This window comes from Mycteria americana, chromosome 20 (assembly GCF_035582795.1).
Source record: "Mycteria americana isolate JAX WOST 10 ecotype Jacksonville Zoo and Gardens chromosome 20, USCA_MyAme_1.0, whole genome shotgun sequence".
NCBI lineage: Eukaryota > Metazoa > Chordata > Aves > Ciconiiformes > Ciconiidae > Mycteria > Mycteria americana.
In genome coordinates, this window is record NC_134384.1 from 2,327,532 (window position 1) to 2,340,677 (window position 13,146).

General features: G+C 50.5%; 1 protein-coding gene across 1 annotated transcript in view; it reads right to left on the reverse strand.

Moving 5' to 3' along the window:
- Positions 1-13,146, reverse strand: part of LOC142419249 (complement receptor type 1-like) — a 25,975-nt gene continuing 12,829 nt past the window's right edge. The window contains exons 19-36 of the mRNA XM_075522035.1: positions 12,791-12,973; positions 11,908-12,222; positions 11,549-11,728; positions 11,355-11,429; positions 10,837-11,036; positions 10,519-10,582; positions 9,003-9,112; positions 8,234-8,504; positions 7,792-7,974; positions 7,070-7,261; positions 6,300-6,399; positions 4,498-4,580; positions 3,806-4,000; positions 3,512-3,571; positions 3,264-3,389; positions 2,963-3,151; positions 2,535-2,631; positions 1-1,405 (exon numbers count right to left, since the gene is read on the reverse strand). Of these exons, the coding sequence (XP_075378150.1) occupies positions 2,540-2,631; positions 2,963-3,151; positions 3,264-3,389; positions 3,512-3,571; positions 3,806-4,000; positions 4,498-4,580; positions 6,300-6,399; positions 7,070-7,261; positions 7,792-7,974; positions 8,234-8,504; positions 9,003-9,112; positions 10,519-10,582; positions 10,837-11,036; positions 11,355-11,429; positions 11,549-11,728; positions 11,908-12,222; positions 12,791-12,973 (2,618 nt within the window). The 3' untranslated portion in view covers positions 1-1,405; positions 2,535-2,539. The remainder of the gene's footprint in view (positions 1,406-2,534; positions 2,632-2,962; positions 3,152-3,263; positions 3,390-3,511; positions 3,572-3,805; positions 4,001-4,497; positions 4,581-6,299; positions 6,400-7,069; positions 7,262-7,791; positions 7,975-8,233; positions 8,505-9,002; positions 9,113-10,518; positions 10,583-10,836; positions 11,037-11,354; positions 11,430-11,548; positions 11,729-11,907; positions 12,223-12,790; positions 12,974-13,146) is intronic.

A 13,146-nucleotide genomic window follows, 5' to 3' on the forward strand; every position in this document is an offset into this window, starting at 1 on the left:
ACAATTACCATTTATTACTAAAGGTAAATAAAACCCCCAAGAAAGGCACCTAAATATAAGGCAATTAGTGTTCTGTATAGGACAAAGACGGTAAGCAGCCAACAACGTAAACCCGACATTCCCAGCTTCTCTGCTGCAGTATGACAACGCTGGAGAGTATATTCAGCAGTTACTTCTCGGTGCCTGCACGTCGTCGACGCGGTCGCAGCCTGCGGCGTTACAGAGCTGCCGGCCTCCCTGTGGAAAGCGGAAGTAGCCCCTTTACAATACGAGCTTAGTAGGTACCCAAGGCACTCGTGGCCGTTATCTTTCACGTAGTCGGAACAGAAATGTAAACTGCAAAGACTTCATGTCGGATACAAAAAAAGTTTTTGCTAAAGAAAGTGCTTAAAGTACCGAAGATCAACATTCAGTTTAGCATGCAAAGTACTATGATTTCCTCAAATAAATAAGCACATAACTTTGCAAGACAGGGAGGTCAGTATTTTGCTTTCGGCACGACCCTGCTGGCAGCCAGCACGGGTGTATCTGCAACCGGACCGTGCTGCAGCCAGAAGTTCCTGGTCAGTTAAGGGAGCAGCTCAGCCCTGCGGAGATTGCGGTCTTTTACAGCCTGTCCTGCCAGTCTGTATTTACGGGCATTGTTATGGCAGCAGGTCGGCATTGCTAGCGAGCAAGGAAATGTGCGGTTGTGGAAACAGTGAGTCAAACAGATGGTGCCATACCCGAGCTCTGACAGAAATTCTGCAGAAGGCCTGAGGGGGTTCTGGGAAACTGCGGCTTCCCACCCCCCGCCTGAAAAAAGGCTGGTTAGGTGAGTAGGGAATCGCGACTGGATTCGGGATGTTAGGAGGAAATTACTGAGGGAGAAAAACTCTGATGCAAGAAGCAACTATGGGAATTAGCCAACGCTTGCATAGGTAATTTTCAATTAATTTCTTGGAACACTAAAACGTATCACAATTAAAAAAATACGTTTTGCATGTGCACATGGGACAGACCTTATCTAGCTTATTCGTTGTTTTAAAGCAAAGTATAAGAATCCTAACAAGTACGACCATTGCATGGGGCACTTTAGGAACAGAACACGGCGAAGGGTTTGCGTGCTTTATGCTTACGGTGCTATTTTTCTTTGAAAAGATAATATATTTAGATAGGTGGGATCCCATTTAACCGCGTGTTTTGTTGACATCCGCAGTGAGATGGCAGGAAGAGCCGCACATGCCAGTTGTCTTGGCAATCGTGCAAGGGAAGCGCAAACGCCTCCTCCCGGGGTCTCTTCCATGGGGGTCCCTTTGTCACGGCGTCACCGGAGGAGGGCAGACCCGTCACAAACTGCTTCAAAGCTACAGATAAATCTTTCCGTGCACTTGCCATCGCGCTTCCCACGGGCCGTATACGCAGCCTGGGGGAAGGAAATGTTCACATGAAGATTAGCCCGGCTGTAGTTTCAAGGGGAGTTAAGCTTTCTGCCCACATTTTTAAAAACCCACCCGGTTTGGGGGTGAATTTTAGCACTGCACTTTAGAAAGGCCCGAACCAATTCCTCCTTCAAATACTAGAGGCTGTTTTCAGGCATTGTTCCACTTTCCCCCAGCTCATCCCTTGCTCCAACCTTCTGGCACCCAGGGGCTGATTTTACAGGACCTGTGTTTTGGGGCAGGAGAGCCAAGCTCCTGAAGTGCAACGCAGAGCGGCATTTCTCACGCTTGAGATCGTCTGTCAAGCTGCTGCTTTGACACAATCTCCTGAAGAAGTGCCAAGAATGACAAAAAGAGTAAAAAAAGAAAAACCAACAGGAAGAGGTTTTAAAATCAATCTATGTTCTGAAGTTACATAATCGAGCAAAGTAGAAACTTTTAGGCAAAAAAAACCAAAAAAGACAAAGCTTTCCCCTTTCCTTCTATGTTCTAGGATGCTTCTAGCCTTCATTTGTTCCTACCAAGGGCCCAACGTCACCAAACTTCATCTCCTTTAAGGGCTGCAAAGCCCTTCTTGGAGCCCTTTTCATACACTGTTACGCTTCCACAAGTGCCCGACCATGCCGCCCATTACCCTGCCTTTAAGCCCGCAAGTGGGATTCTTTGATTCCTTGTTTAACAGTCCAGACAAATACCTTGGGGTTTCCGTCACAGCCGTCAGCCTGGCGATGCCAGCAGGTTGGAACAAACCCCACCTCTGAGCAATGATGCAGCAATGGGGTAAATCCCTCCTGGCCATGCTGCTCCTGCGCAGGGGCATTTCTGGACCCGGGCTTAAGCACCAGCCCCGTCACATTCGTGTAACAGCCCCAGGCTGTGGGCTCACACACGAAATCCACCATGAGAGGGGTGACAGATTTTCTGGTTTTGACCCAAGAGACGTGGCTCAAGGATGGGCAAGTTCAGCTTGACCCTGACACCAGAGAAATGCTTTTCATCCAGTCTCGAGCTGGGTAGCGAGACCCTCCAGTGGGTGTTTCGTCTTTATTACTTACAATTTACGTGCTTATGGTTCCCACCCAAGACACTGTTTCCAACACAACTGACACTCACCCTTGTTATGGGTAAAAGAATCCTTTGCAACGGATGGGGAATCTGTTGTAGCAGCACTTCTGCCATGTCCGGCTTCTCCTGGCTGCCCACGACCTCGCTAGCGTGGAACAAGGTTAGCGTTAGTGCATTGCCTCTCGCTGCCGGAACAAGGGCAGAAGCCCCAGCACGCTTAAGGCTTCGTGGTATAAAGTTATCTCTTGCTTTTCAATACGGAAAAAAAATGGGTTAAACAAAATCTCTAAGAACACGAGAGCAAGGAAACAACTGACAAATAAAAATACATTTCATACGAAGCAAAGCTTTTTTAAGAGGAGGAGGTCAGTGCAGCGAAACCTGAGCTTTGAACCAGATGCCCAACCAGCGAAAAATATAAATTATACAGAGAAAACTTATAGAAGAAAAGAACACAACAAAAAAAAATCACTCACTTCCACAAAATGATGCAACTTTAGACCATTTTAAGTTCTCAAAGCAGCCAGCTTGGGGGAGGATGCCAGAGATCCCCATGTACTTTGGAGGACACACGGATCCTTGGCTGGTCCCAGGAGAATAGTAGGTTTGGGTTTTGTACAAAGGTACAACAAATCTGCGTGCTGAGGTAGCACAGCCCCTTGGCACTGAAAAGAAACATGGGAAACAATGAAAACGTCAGGTTTTCCTGGAGCGGGAGTAACCTGGGAGTCCCATTGATGAGTTCCCCTGAACTCCAAATGAGCCCCCAGGACTGACCTGGTGTCCTGGAGAAAGAAGAACGGGAGAAGGAGATGGTATTTTGGAGCGACTTTTTATAAAGGCTGAGCTTCATTTCCTGCGTGAAAGCCTTCTTAGACGGTTGGATGGCATTTCCACGGGAACCTGAAATAATGAAAATCACGGTGTGAAATTAATCTAATGGCTTTTTCGAAGAAATGTGACAAAGGAGCAAATTAAGTTGGGAAATGTGGGACTTGATTCAATGTAGAATCATTTCGACTCACTTTGGGAAGGAGGACTCCTTTCCATTTCTTTTGCTCCAAGTTTGACAGCTGTGCTTTTCTCTAGGGTATAAAGAATAAGTATTGCTAGGAGCACTACACCTTTCTTGCACAGACCGTTCATTCCCTACTCACTGCATTTTTGCAGTGAGTAAAAGAGCAGCGCTGCATTTTTTCTCTTTAAAATTGCAGTATGACTTACACATGACATGTCCTGTACTAAGCAATCACAACATGTTAAGCTGGTGCATACTAAATACTGAACTCATAATAAACACTAAACTCAGATGAAATCACCTTTGCATTCAGGCGCAGCTCCGCTCCAGACTCCGTTTGTTTTGTCCGTACTCGTACAACGGATGCTCACGTTTCCAATGAGCTGGAAGCCAGAGTCACAGCTGTAAGTCACTGTTGAGTTGTAAGCAAATTTTTCTACACCTTCTCCATCGTGCTTTCCGTTGCTAATTTGAGGAGGTGGAGAGCAAGTAATTACTGCAGGAAAGAAGGTCAACATGAGTATTGCAAAAAACTTCAGTAATAATGAAAATGCAAAATGTTTCTTGCGTCCACCTAAGATTCTTGAAGACAATAAACCTTTTGGACAACTGAAGATGAGTAACTAGCATTGCCTTCTCGATCATCTCTGTCTTCTTTCTGAAGTGTTCCTGTCGTCACATCTTTCTCCCTCTCACTCCAAGGGTCACAAGAATAAACAGGCAACTTTCCAGGCCCTGGCTCATGAGTCCTTGAAATCTCTTCCCATCACCTTCGCTGCAACCTTGACTCATGAGAAAATATGTTGATCTTGTGGGAACAAAGCTGCTGAAATACAGCGTCAGCAGCAAAAGGGGTGTTTCTCAGCTGCAGTGTTGGTGGCAGATCTGCCACATATTATCAACAAAAACAATGTATGAAGGCAGGTTTAGGCTAGACATTAGGATGCAGGATCTACTGGAGAGAAGTCAAAAGTAAGGTTGGATTAATCTTACATTTGCAAGTTGGAAGTTTACTCCATTCGACTTCATTTCCTTTCAGCTGACACTGGATGAAATGACTCCCATCTAATTTGTACCTAAGTGAAAAGAAACAGGAAAAGAAAAATTTGTGTAACTATCCAGAAACTGAGAGCAATTTTTATCCCCGGTACCAGTATGGTCAGGAGTGTAGAAAAGGCAGTTTTAAAGCAAGCAGATGTGCAGATACGAGCTGGTTAACAGGAGAGCTCCTTCACCTTGCCCTCTGCCAGGGTCCTTGTTAATCTATTTTTAGGCGATCCTCTCCTTTGACTCACTGTGGAACGCATCTTCCGTTGCAAGGACGGGAGAAGTCGTGGCTGGCGGCTAGGAGAGCATGCAGAGAATGCCAGACAGCGCTGAGGTTAGATGTGGATTCCCACAGGGATGCATTGCGCTCAGATTTGCTGAATCAGGGACTGCTTCTCCTTGCCTGCTTCCTGGCAGAGAACGGCGCTGGGACTCAGGCTGCTGGCATCCAGCGCCTTTCCCACGCCACTGTCACCCGCAGGGACGAGGTGAGGAGCTCCCTCCTGAGCACGCACAGCATCTCTAAAGGCTGTGGCTCAGCCCCTGACTGCTGCCCCGCTTCGCGGCGGTGCTGCGTGACCGAGGTGGGTTAGCTGGATCTGCTGCGGTCCTCAGTGCTGGTGGTAGAGGACAGGGCGCCCGGCCTCCTTCCGTGCCACCGTCTCCCTAGGACGTTGTAAAGGTGTAGCTGTTTTGCTAAAGTTTTGCCAGAAAAAGCAAACGACAGCAGACTGCTGGTGTACCTTCTCAGGTGGTCTCTGCAAATATTCAGAAATGCATCCGCTACATACAGCAGGGACCGGCGAGGGGCAATAGGGACCTACATTTCATTAAAGTGGCTTTTGGATTGGCTTGCTGGAAGCTAATGCATCTGGTTCAGACAGCACCGACACCTTCCCCAATCTCTGAATTACATCCTCCTGTTCAAAAACATTCATCATTTGGACGTTATTGATAGTGTCTGATCTTGCTTAGATGGATAACATTATCCCTCCACCCTGATGTGTGTTGCCGAAGATTAACTGAACCCCAGAAGGGTGGGACATGGTGTCATTTCCCCAAGGTCCATCCTAAGGGAATATCTGGAGAAAAAAAAGCTCTGTTACACTTGAAGCAGCTGCAAAGACTGACAGAACAAGCCGGATGATGCCAGCTAGCTCCTGCCAGGGGAGGAGGAATACTAGCTGGAGTCTTAAGAGCTTAATTTTGCAAGTTAGTCTACTGCAACTGTGCCCTGATTGAGAGGAGGCAGAAAGCGTGAGTCAGCTCACTGACTGACGGAAAGTCTGCTTCATTGCAGTTTGCTAGCTGAACATCATCGACTTTTTAAAATTCAAACATAACCCCTTTTTATTCAATATATCTCAAATATGTTAATTGGAAATATTTTAAGTAAGTGACCTATTTTGAAGTCTATAGTTATAAACTGGTGGTGCTGGTCAGGTCTGTTGGGATAGATACCCTGGGATAGTTAAACTTCCTCTGGATGACACATGAAGGAAAAGACAGCCATAAATCCAGACCTCAGTCCCTTCCCTCCAGCTGTGCCTTATTCCTTCCCAGCCCAAAGCTGGAATTCAAGTGGGAAAAGCAGCTCCGTGCTCTGCACTTGGAGCAACACCATGGCAGAGATATATTGTGAAATAGTAGCTCAGCCCACATCCACAAGTTCATTGCACCGGACCGTAGTTTGCATTCCAGCATCAGCACCGGTGTACTGGAGCTCGGGGCATTGCCCCGTGACTCACCCCTCTTCGCAGAACACGTTCACTATGGCACCGAACCGCAGGTCTGTGAGAGCGACCATCCTGCCGCCGGGCAGCGCTCCCGGCTCGCCGCAGGACCTCCCTGCCGGAGAACGAGGCCAGCGTCAGTGGTAACGCACAGCGATGGAGAAATAAAAAAGGCTAAATAAGGGACAGGCTTAGAGGGTTATACCCAAAGGTACCAAAGCGTTTTACTTCCCACATGTCACGGCCGAGCTGGCAGGTGCCAGAATCAGCTGCAGATGAAGGTGTGGATCCCCGTAAGGGCTCCACGCTCACAGCGGTAAGCGTCAGAGGAGAGTATTTGCAGAGACATTTCCATCTCAATAGACTGGCAGTAAGTTACTCGACTGTGAAAAATGTATTGCTACCACATCATCAGTCTTAATATTACATGGATTTCACCGAGAAACATGCTTTGTCCTAATTTCGAAGTTCAGTGCTAGAATTACAAATTGGCATGTCCTGTGCACATGCCGTGTCCAGATGCGAACATATTTCCTAACATGAAAGTCAAAAGAGATCTGTTCACGCCAGCAGAAAAAGAAAGAACACTATTGATACTCCTGCTGTTCAGTCTTAAATATGAATGTCAAGGAACATCCACCTAATTTTGCGTTAAGCCCGGAGCTGTTGGGATGATAACGACCCGGCTGTATTTCAGCACGCGAGCTGGGAGCAGCTACCTGACCTGCTCCGAACTCCACAGCTGCTTTTCGGCAAGCGGAGCGGAGCAGAGCAGCGATACTCACTCCTGCACAGCTCAGCAGCTTCTGACCACACCAGGTTTTCAAGGCAAGTGCTGGTCGGGGAACTTTCCGAGGTGTTCTCGTAGCCAGGGCGGCAGACGTAGCTCACGTTGGTCCCAACAGGAAAGAAATTAATCTGCTCGTCAGCCTTGGACAGGGCAGCAAACCACAACCTTGTCGGGGCAGCACAGCTCCCTGGCAGTCAAGGAAAACAGGCTTGAGGCATGCAAAATAACCCTTGGAATCACAGACATGCTCTCACTACGGCGCTTTTGGAAAGCTCCTCGCGTTCATCGCAGGTTACTTCTGTTTTCATACCGGGCTGCTACTCTGCTGAACGCAGCTTTTGCAAAGCGCAGATGAAGATGCATTAAGTGCACGAGCGAAGCTGTTAGTAGGAAATAAGAAGCCACATGCGTGTGCCGGGGGACAGCGCACGCTGCAGCCGCTTGCACAGCCCCTGCCAGCCGGGGCTCGGGAGGCGTGGGAGCGTCCCGGGCTCCAGCCACCGCCTGGCTTACCCCCTCGATGACAGGCACGGATCCCGCGCCCATCGGCAGCTCTGACGAACAGCAGCTGAGGGCCGACAGCAGCCAAGGGAAGCGGGTTTGTACCTTGCCAGGATGGGAGGTGCCATTGCGGAGCAGCCACCGTAAGTGGCAGAAATTTTAAGCCAAGCGAGAGACGGGCGAAGGAGCCGTGTTTGAGAGAAAGGAGGTATTTACGGCCGCAGGGCTCGGGCAGCCTTGACCAGCGTGGGCCAGGCAGGCACTCCACCGTGTCCGACCTCCCGGGGATTTTGATGGCGCCTTCGAGGCATGTGTACGTCACCCTGGATCCAACGGAGAAGCTGCTGGCGTCGCTGGATGGTCTGGAGTAGTTCATGCGAGGTGGGGGCCCACAGTCACCTGCGGCAGGAGAAGACCTCCTCGGGTGAGCACCCGGATCCCCGGCCCCTTCCCCAGCCCCAGTGAGCATCTCAGGAGCGTGGCTGGGCTGCCCCAGGCTTCCCCTCTGGGCAAAGGCACCGGGCAGGGCTGAGAGCATCAAGCAACGGGGCCCCAGGCTGAGGGGTGGTGGCATCACCCCCCCAGCATCTGAGCAGCAAGGTGGGATCCGGACAGGTCTCGCTGGTCCTCCCCACGCATCCCACATCCCCGTACTCACCGCGAGCCACCGGCATGCCTAGGAGCCCCAGCAAGGCCAGGAGCAGCACAGGGCGGCCAGACCCCCATGCCCCAGCGGGTGCCCCGCAGCTCGGGGTGCCTGGGTGCTTCCCCCGTCCTGGTGCTCCAGACTTCATTGCAGCAACTTCTGTGCTCCTCTGTCGAGCACCGTTGGCTCCAAGGGGCTGTTTCTGAAGCTGGGAGGAGATGCAGCACAGCAGACTCAGCCAAGCCTCTGGAGCAGTGGAGACTTTTCCAGAACACCCATGGAGCTAAACCCTCCTGCAGGGACATGGAGAGCAGCCAGGGTGGGGACAACTGTCATCCACAGGCTTGGGTCATTAATGCCTCCTGGTCCTCCTGCCCCACTGTAAGGGATGAGGGAACAACTCAACCCTTTTATTTGACCCAAGACAGGCAGTGAGTGCTGACTAGCACAGTTTGACCAAAACCAAACGCTCCCAGAGCAGAAAAGACCCCCGCCCAGCCCCAAGCTGTATCCAGGGTAAGAAAATGCCTTCGTCGTTTGCTGGCAGGTAATGCAACACAGATCTTCCATAAGCAGAGTTAGTGAAACAAAACATAAAAGCATTATCCTTTTTGCCTTTTTTTTGATCGTCTGACTCATTTGTAATTAGGAATGGGTGTGAACCAATACATCTGTGCACTGACTAACACTCTGAAATATCCTGTCTGACGTCAGTCAGGACTACTCAAAGACAGCCCTAGATACACACGGGACGTAACACCCAGTGTTTATTCAAGCTTACGGGTTTTGAGCCTTGCACAGGGAGATAAGACACGTCCTGTTTGCGGTCCCAGGTGAGCACAAGGCGGAGAAGAGCGAGGTGTCGCACCAGGAGGCTGCAGCCCTGCCCGCCTTGCGGCACAGGGAGAACCAGAGTGAATCTGAGAGTGCCTCTCATTGCAGATCTCCTCACGGGGACGTGGCGAAGCACAGGCTGCGTTACCAAAGCATCTTTCTGTGTAAAGATGGGAGACACCATCTCTTCCCTGGGCGTTGTGCTTTAGGCTCTAGTCTAAACATTTAAAGCAACTCTGATAACTCATAAAAGCATGCACCTGGCAACGATACGCTGCTGCAAATTGCTTGTGCAGGAGACGAGTGCTCCCCCTTCTCCCACTGAGCCCAGGCAGCGACACGCTGCTGTGCCGCACGGTGCCCTCGGCCCCGCGCCGTGCCGCGCCCGCTGCGTCACCCCAAGCACCCTGAGGACCGACCCGGGCTGCCAGGGCTCGGCTTTCAATCAGAACAACCATCGGACCACACTGGAAATCTGCCTAATTTCCAGCCAGCATGACAGATTACAAGACACCCATGGTTACAGCTGCATCTTTATTGTAATCCTGAAGGGAAGGAGTAATTGCTGCATCACAGAGCTACGTAAACTGATCATCATTTATTAAGTAATAAGAACAATCTTTGCTGTCTGATTCTCTACACTTAAACTTACAGCGTCTATTCTTAGCATTTGCTTGCCGGAAACAGGGACATGGAAGATGACACCCCACAGATGTCTGTCGAGTACAGTGCTGGGCCAGAAACCTGTTGCCTGTTTTAAATCCAGGGATAAGGGAATAGAAGCCTTTACAAATGCACTTCTTATATGTAACTGCCCTTAACTAGACGAATAGAAATGATGAGCTAGATTAACAGGAAATCATGTAGTTCAATGCTCACTTCACTGCCATTTCTAGATAGAAGAAGTAGGCTAATGCTGTGACAGGCTGAGTTCGGTAAGGGCAGAGGATGCGGCATTGCGCAAACCGCTGCCTGGAAGATTACAGCAGAAGCACCTTCAGAGAGCCAGACACTCCTCTCAGCTAGCAGTTTCCTTCTGTGAACTTCAGTCCCCCTTCTCTCGGCTTAGCACAGCTTATGCAGTGACTGAAAGAAGCTCAATTCAGTTTCTTACTATGCTTCCTAAAATCAAACGTGAAATACCACATTTGTTCAATAGCAAATCAAGCTTGTCAGACTTAAGGAAAAGAGCAAAAGCCCCTCTATGCTCTAGTGTCTAGCATAGCAAAAGCAGTCTCCCATACATTGGTTATTATTTCTCTGGCTATACGCGTGCAAGCATGAACCATAAAGTCACTGAGAGCATTCTTACAGATGCTGTGACTACACGAACTGCGTGTGCACCAAGGGTGGTCGTTACGGGACTCACTAGTTCAAGTTCTCTAGTTCCATCTTTAGTTTTTTAATCTCCAGATACAGTTTTTGTATTTCCAGCAGAGTTTTCAGTTCTGCTATAGGCACACCGCATTCAAAGACCGTTCTAATATAATGAATCTCTTCGCATACATCAGCATCACCTTCTTTCTTCTGTTAAAAAGTAAAACAAAACAAACAAAACCCAGAAAAGAGCATGTAAGATTGCACCGCAGCAGATGGAGAGCCACCCACTCCTCAGCAGTGAGCCTGAACTTCTGTCCCGTTTGCCACGCACTGCCCCAGCGCAGGCTGCATCCCCCATTGGTACCATAAAACAAAAGCATTTAAGAAGTTCAAGCGGTTATTTTTCATATTAGAAATCGGGCAGCATGCATCCAGGAACTCAGCCAGGCTACGGTACTTACACACTTGGGCAGCGGTGTCCAGTTGCCATCAGGCAAGCACTTGGCTGTCCAAGAGTCTTCTGAAGACATGTCTCCATCGTCCGAAAAGTGGTATCCATGAAGGCATTCGAAAGTAACAGTCGCATTCGTTTCGTACCACATTTTACCATCCGAAGGGCTTTTCAGCCTTCCATTGTTCACTTGTGGTTGTGGACACAGAACTGAAAGGAAAACCCACAGCAGAAGGCAGCTCAGCAAGAGGGTCATCATTACATAGGTAGAAAAAAACCCTTTGAAGTTTGTGAAGACTGAGGCAGTGCAGGTGAACTTAAATCTGTGGAGCTGTGAAGCAAAGTTCCTTCCCCAGGCCCTTCAAGAGGGAAGAGCGAAGGCCAGAGCAGCCCCTGAGAGGTGTTGCGCATTTGCTGTTTTCTGACAACGTCTCAATCCAGGCATCCCTATGCAAGAGTCTGCAGATCGATATTTGTCAGTAAGCACGTGCGCTGAAGAGAAAGCCAATAACGCTGCTGTCTCCTGACCTGTCTTAGAGCCTCCTTTATACAGGACTGTCAAGAAAAATTCAGCTATTCCCCGGTAAACGTCAGCTCTTCCTTCTGCAAAGAGGGGAGGGCAGTAGGGGAGCCCTGAGGACAGACACCGCTACGCAATGCTGCACCCCAACCTCTCTGCACCGTCGCAGGGGCCGCTGGCTCGGCTCCTGGCTGGTACCCACCTGGCTGGCAAGTGGGCAGGGGAGGGTGCCAGGCACCGCTGGCCAGGCACCGGCTCTCGGCATCGCCGTGCAGCACGAAGCCTTCATCGCAGGAGAACCGCACGGCCGCTCCGTAGGGAAAGGTGAACCTCTGCGGAGTCATCCTTCCCCTCTCGACTGCGGGCTTGGGGCACCGAACCACTGCGGGAAGAGAGCAGAGGCGGGAGTGGTGGGTTTGGCTGCTGCCCTTCCCCAGGGACAAGGGGGAACCAGGTCAGGCGGGGCACAGCCGCTCTCCTAACCGCCCGATGGCCACCAACGTAGGAGAACCAGAATCTCCTGTTTCCACGTGGATCATCCCCAGTCCGGAGCTGTCAAGCCTGCAAAGCAGCCTGCAAAGGAAGCAGGATCTCCCAGCAGCTCGCTTCTAATCCTGTTGTGCTGAGTGCTAATATTGCACCCGGGTCCTGGCTTCAGTCTGATCCCATACAGGAGAAATGACTCACCCCTGCACTCCGGGGCAGGTCCGCTCCACGTCAGGTTCTCCCCATCATCGGAGGTGCAGTAGATGGAGGTGTCCCCGATGAGGGACAGGCCCTCCGCACAGCTGTACTTTACTTCTAAGCCATAGGGGAACTGCTCTGTTTTCAAGCCAGAGTGCTGCCCGTTGGTGATTTTTGGAGGCGGACCACAAACTATGAGAGAGTAGAGAAAGGAAAAATTAAGATTTTCTTCATTCGGTCAGGGAGACAGAGAAGTGCGGGGACGTAACAGGAGAAGCCAGTTCTCAGTGCTTAGGGTTGCTCTCCTCAAAGTCTGCCTCGCTTCTTGCCAGGTTTGGCCGTGGCTCTGCCAGTGTTCCCAGACTGACCCAGCTAGCCACCCCGGCACGGCACGGCCCCGGTACCTCAGCATGTGCCTCCATCCGCTCCCCTTCAGCCCACCTTCCCTAGTCCCCTCCTCTCTTCCACGAGAAATGATCCTGCTCATAAACGGCGTCAGGGAATTGTGAGTATCATAAAGCCCTTGAACAGTCCTCTGAGAAATGGCTGCAGGTCCCATTACTCAACACATTTAATCAATTACTGTTTGATTGAAGATGGAAACATTAAAGCCATTTAACACCGTGACTTGGACCCCTTCTCCTAACACCACCTTCTCTGAGAAGCGATGCTCAGGCTACGCGATTTTCTCACTGCTGTTCCTACCCACTGCAGAGACGCAATTCCCGGCACCCACGGCGCTCGCGCCGTTCACGCTCACCCTTGTCGCAGTACGGCACGGGGGGTTTCCACGTCCCATCGGACCAGCACTGGATCCTCTGGCTGCCCCTCAGCACGTAGCCGAGGTCACACTGAAATTCCACCTGGTGCCCAGAGGTGTATTCGGCTTTCCTGGGGCTGATCTCTCTCCCGTGGCGGATAGCCGGGCTGGGACACTGCACCTCTGAGGAACACCAGCATCAGAAAGAGCTTCCATGGTTTGGGTGAGGAGAGGAGAGCAGGAGACATTTGCATGGGGGTGTTTTCCTACGGTGGTGGCTTGCTGACCCAGAGAACCTGCCAGGCAGCCTGTTAATGCTGACAGACATCTCCAACCAGACCTGGCATGCTCAGGGA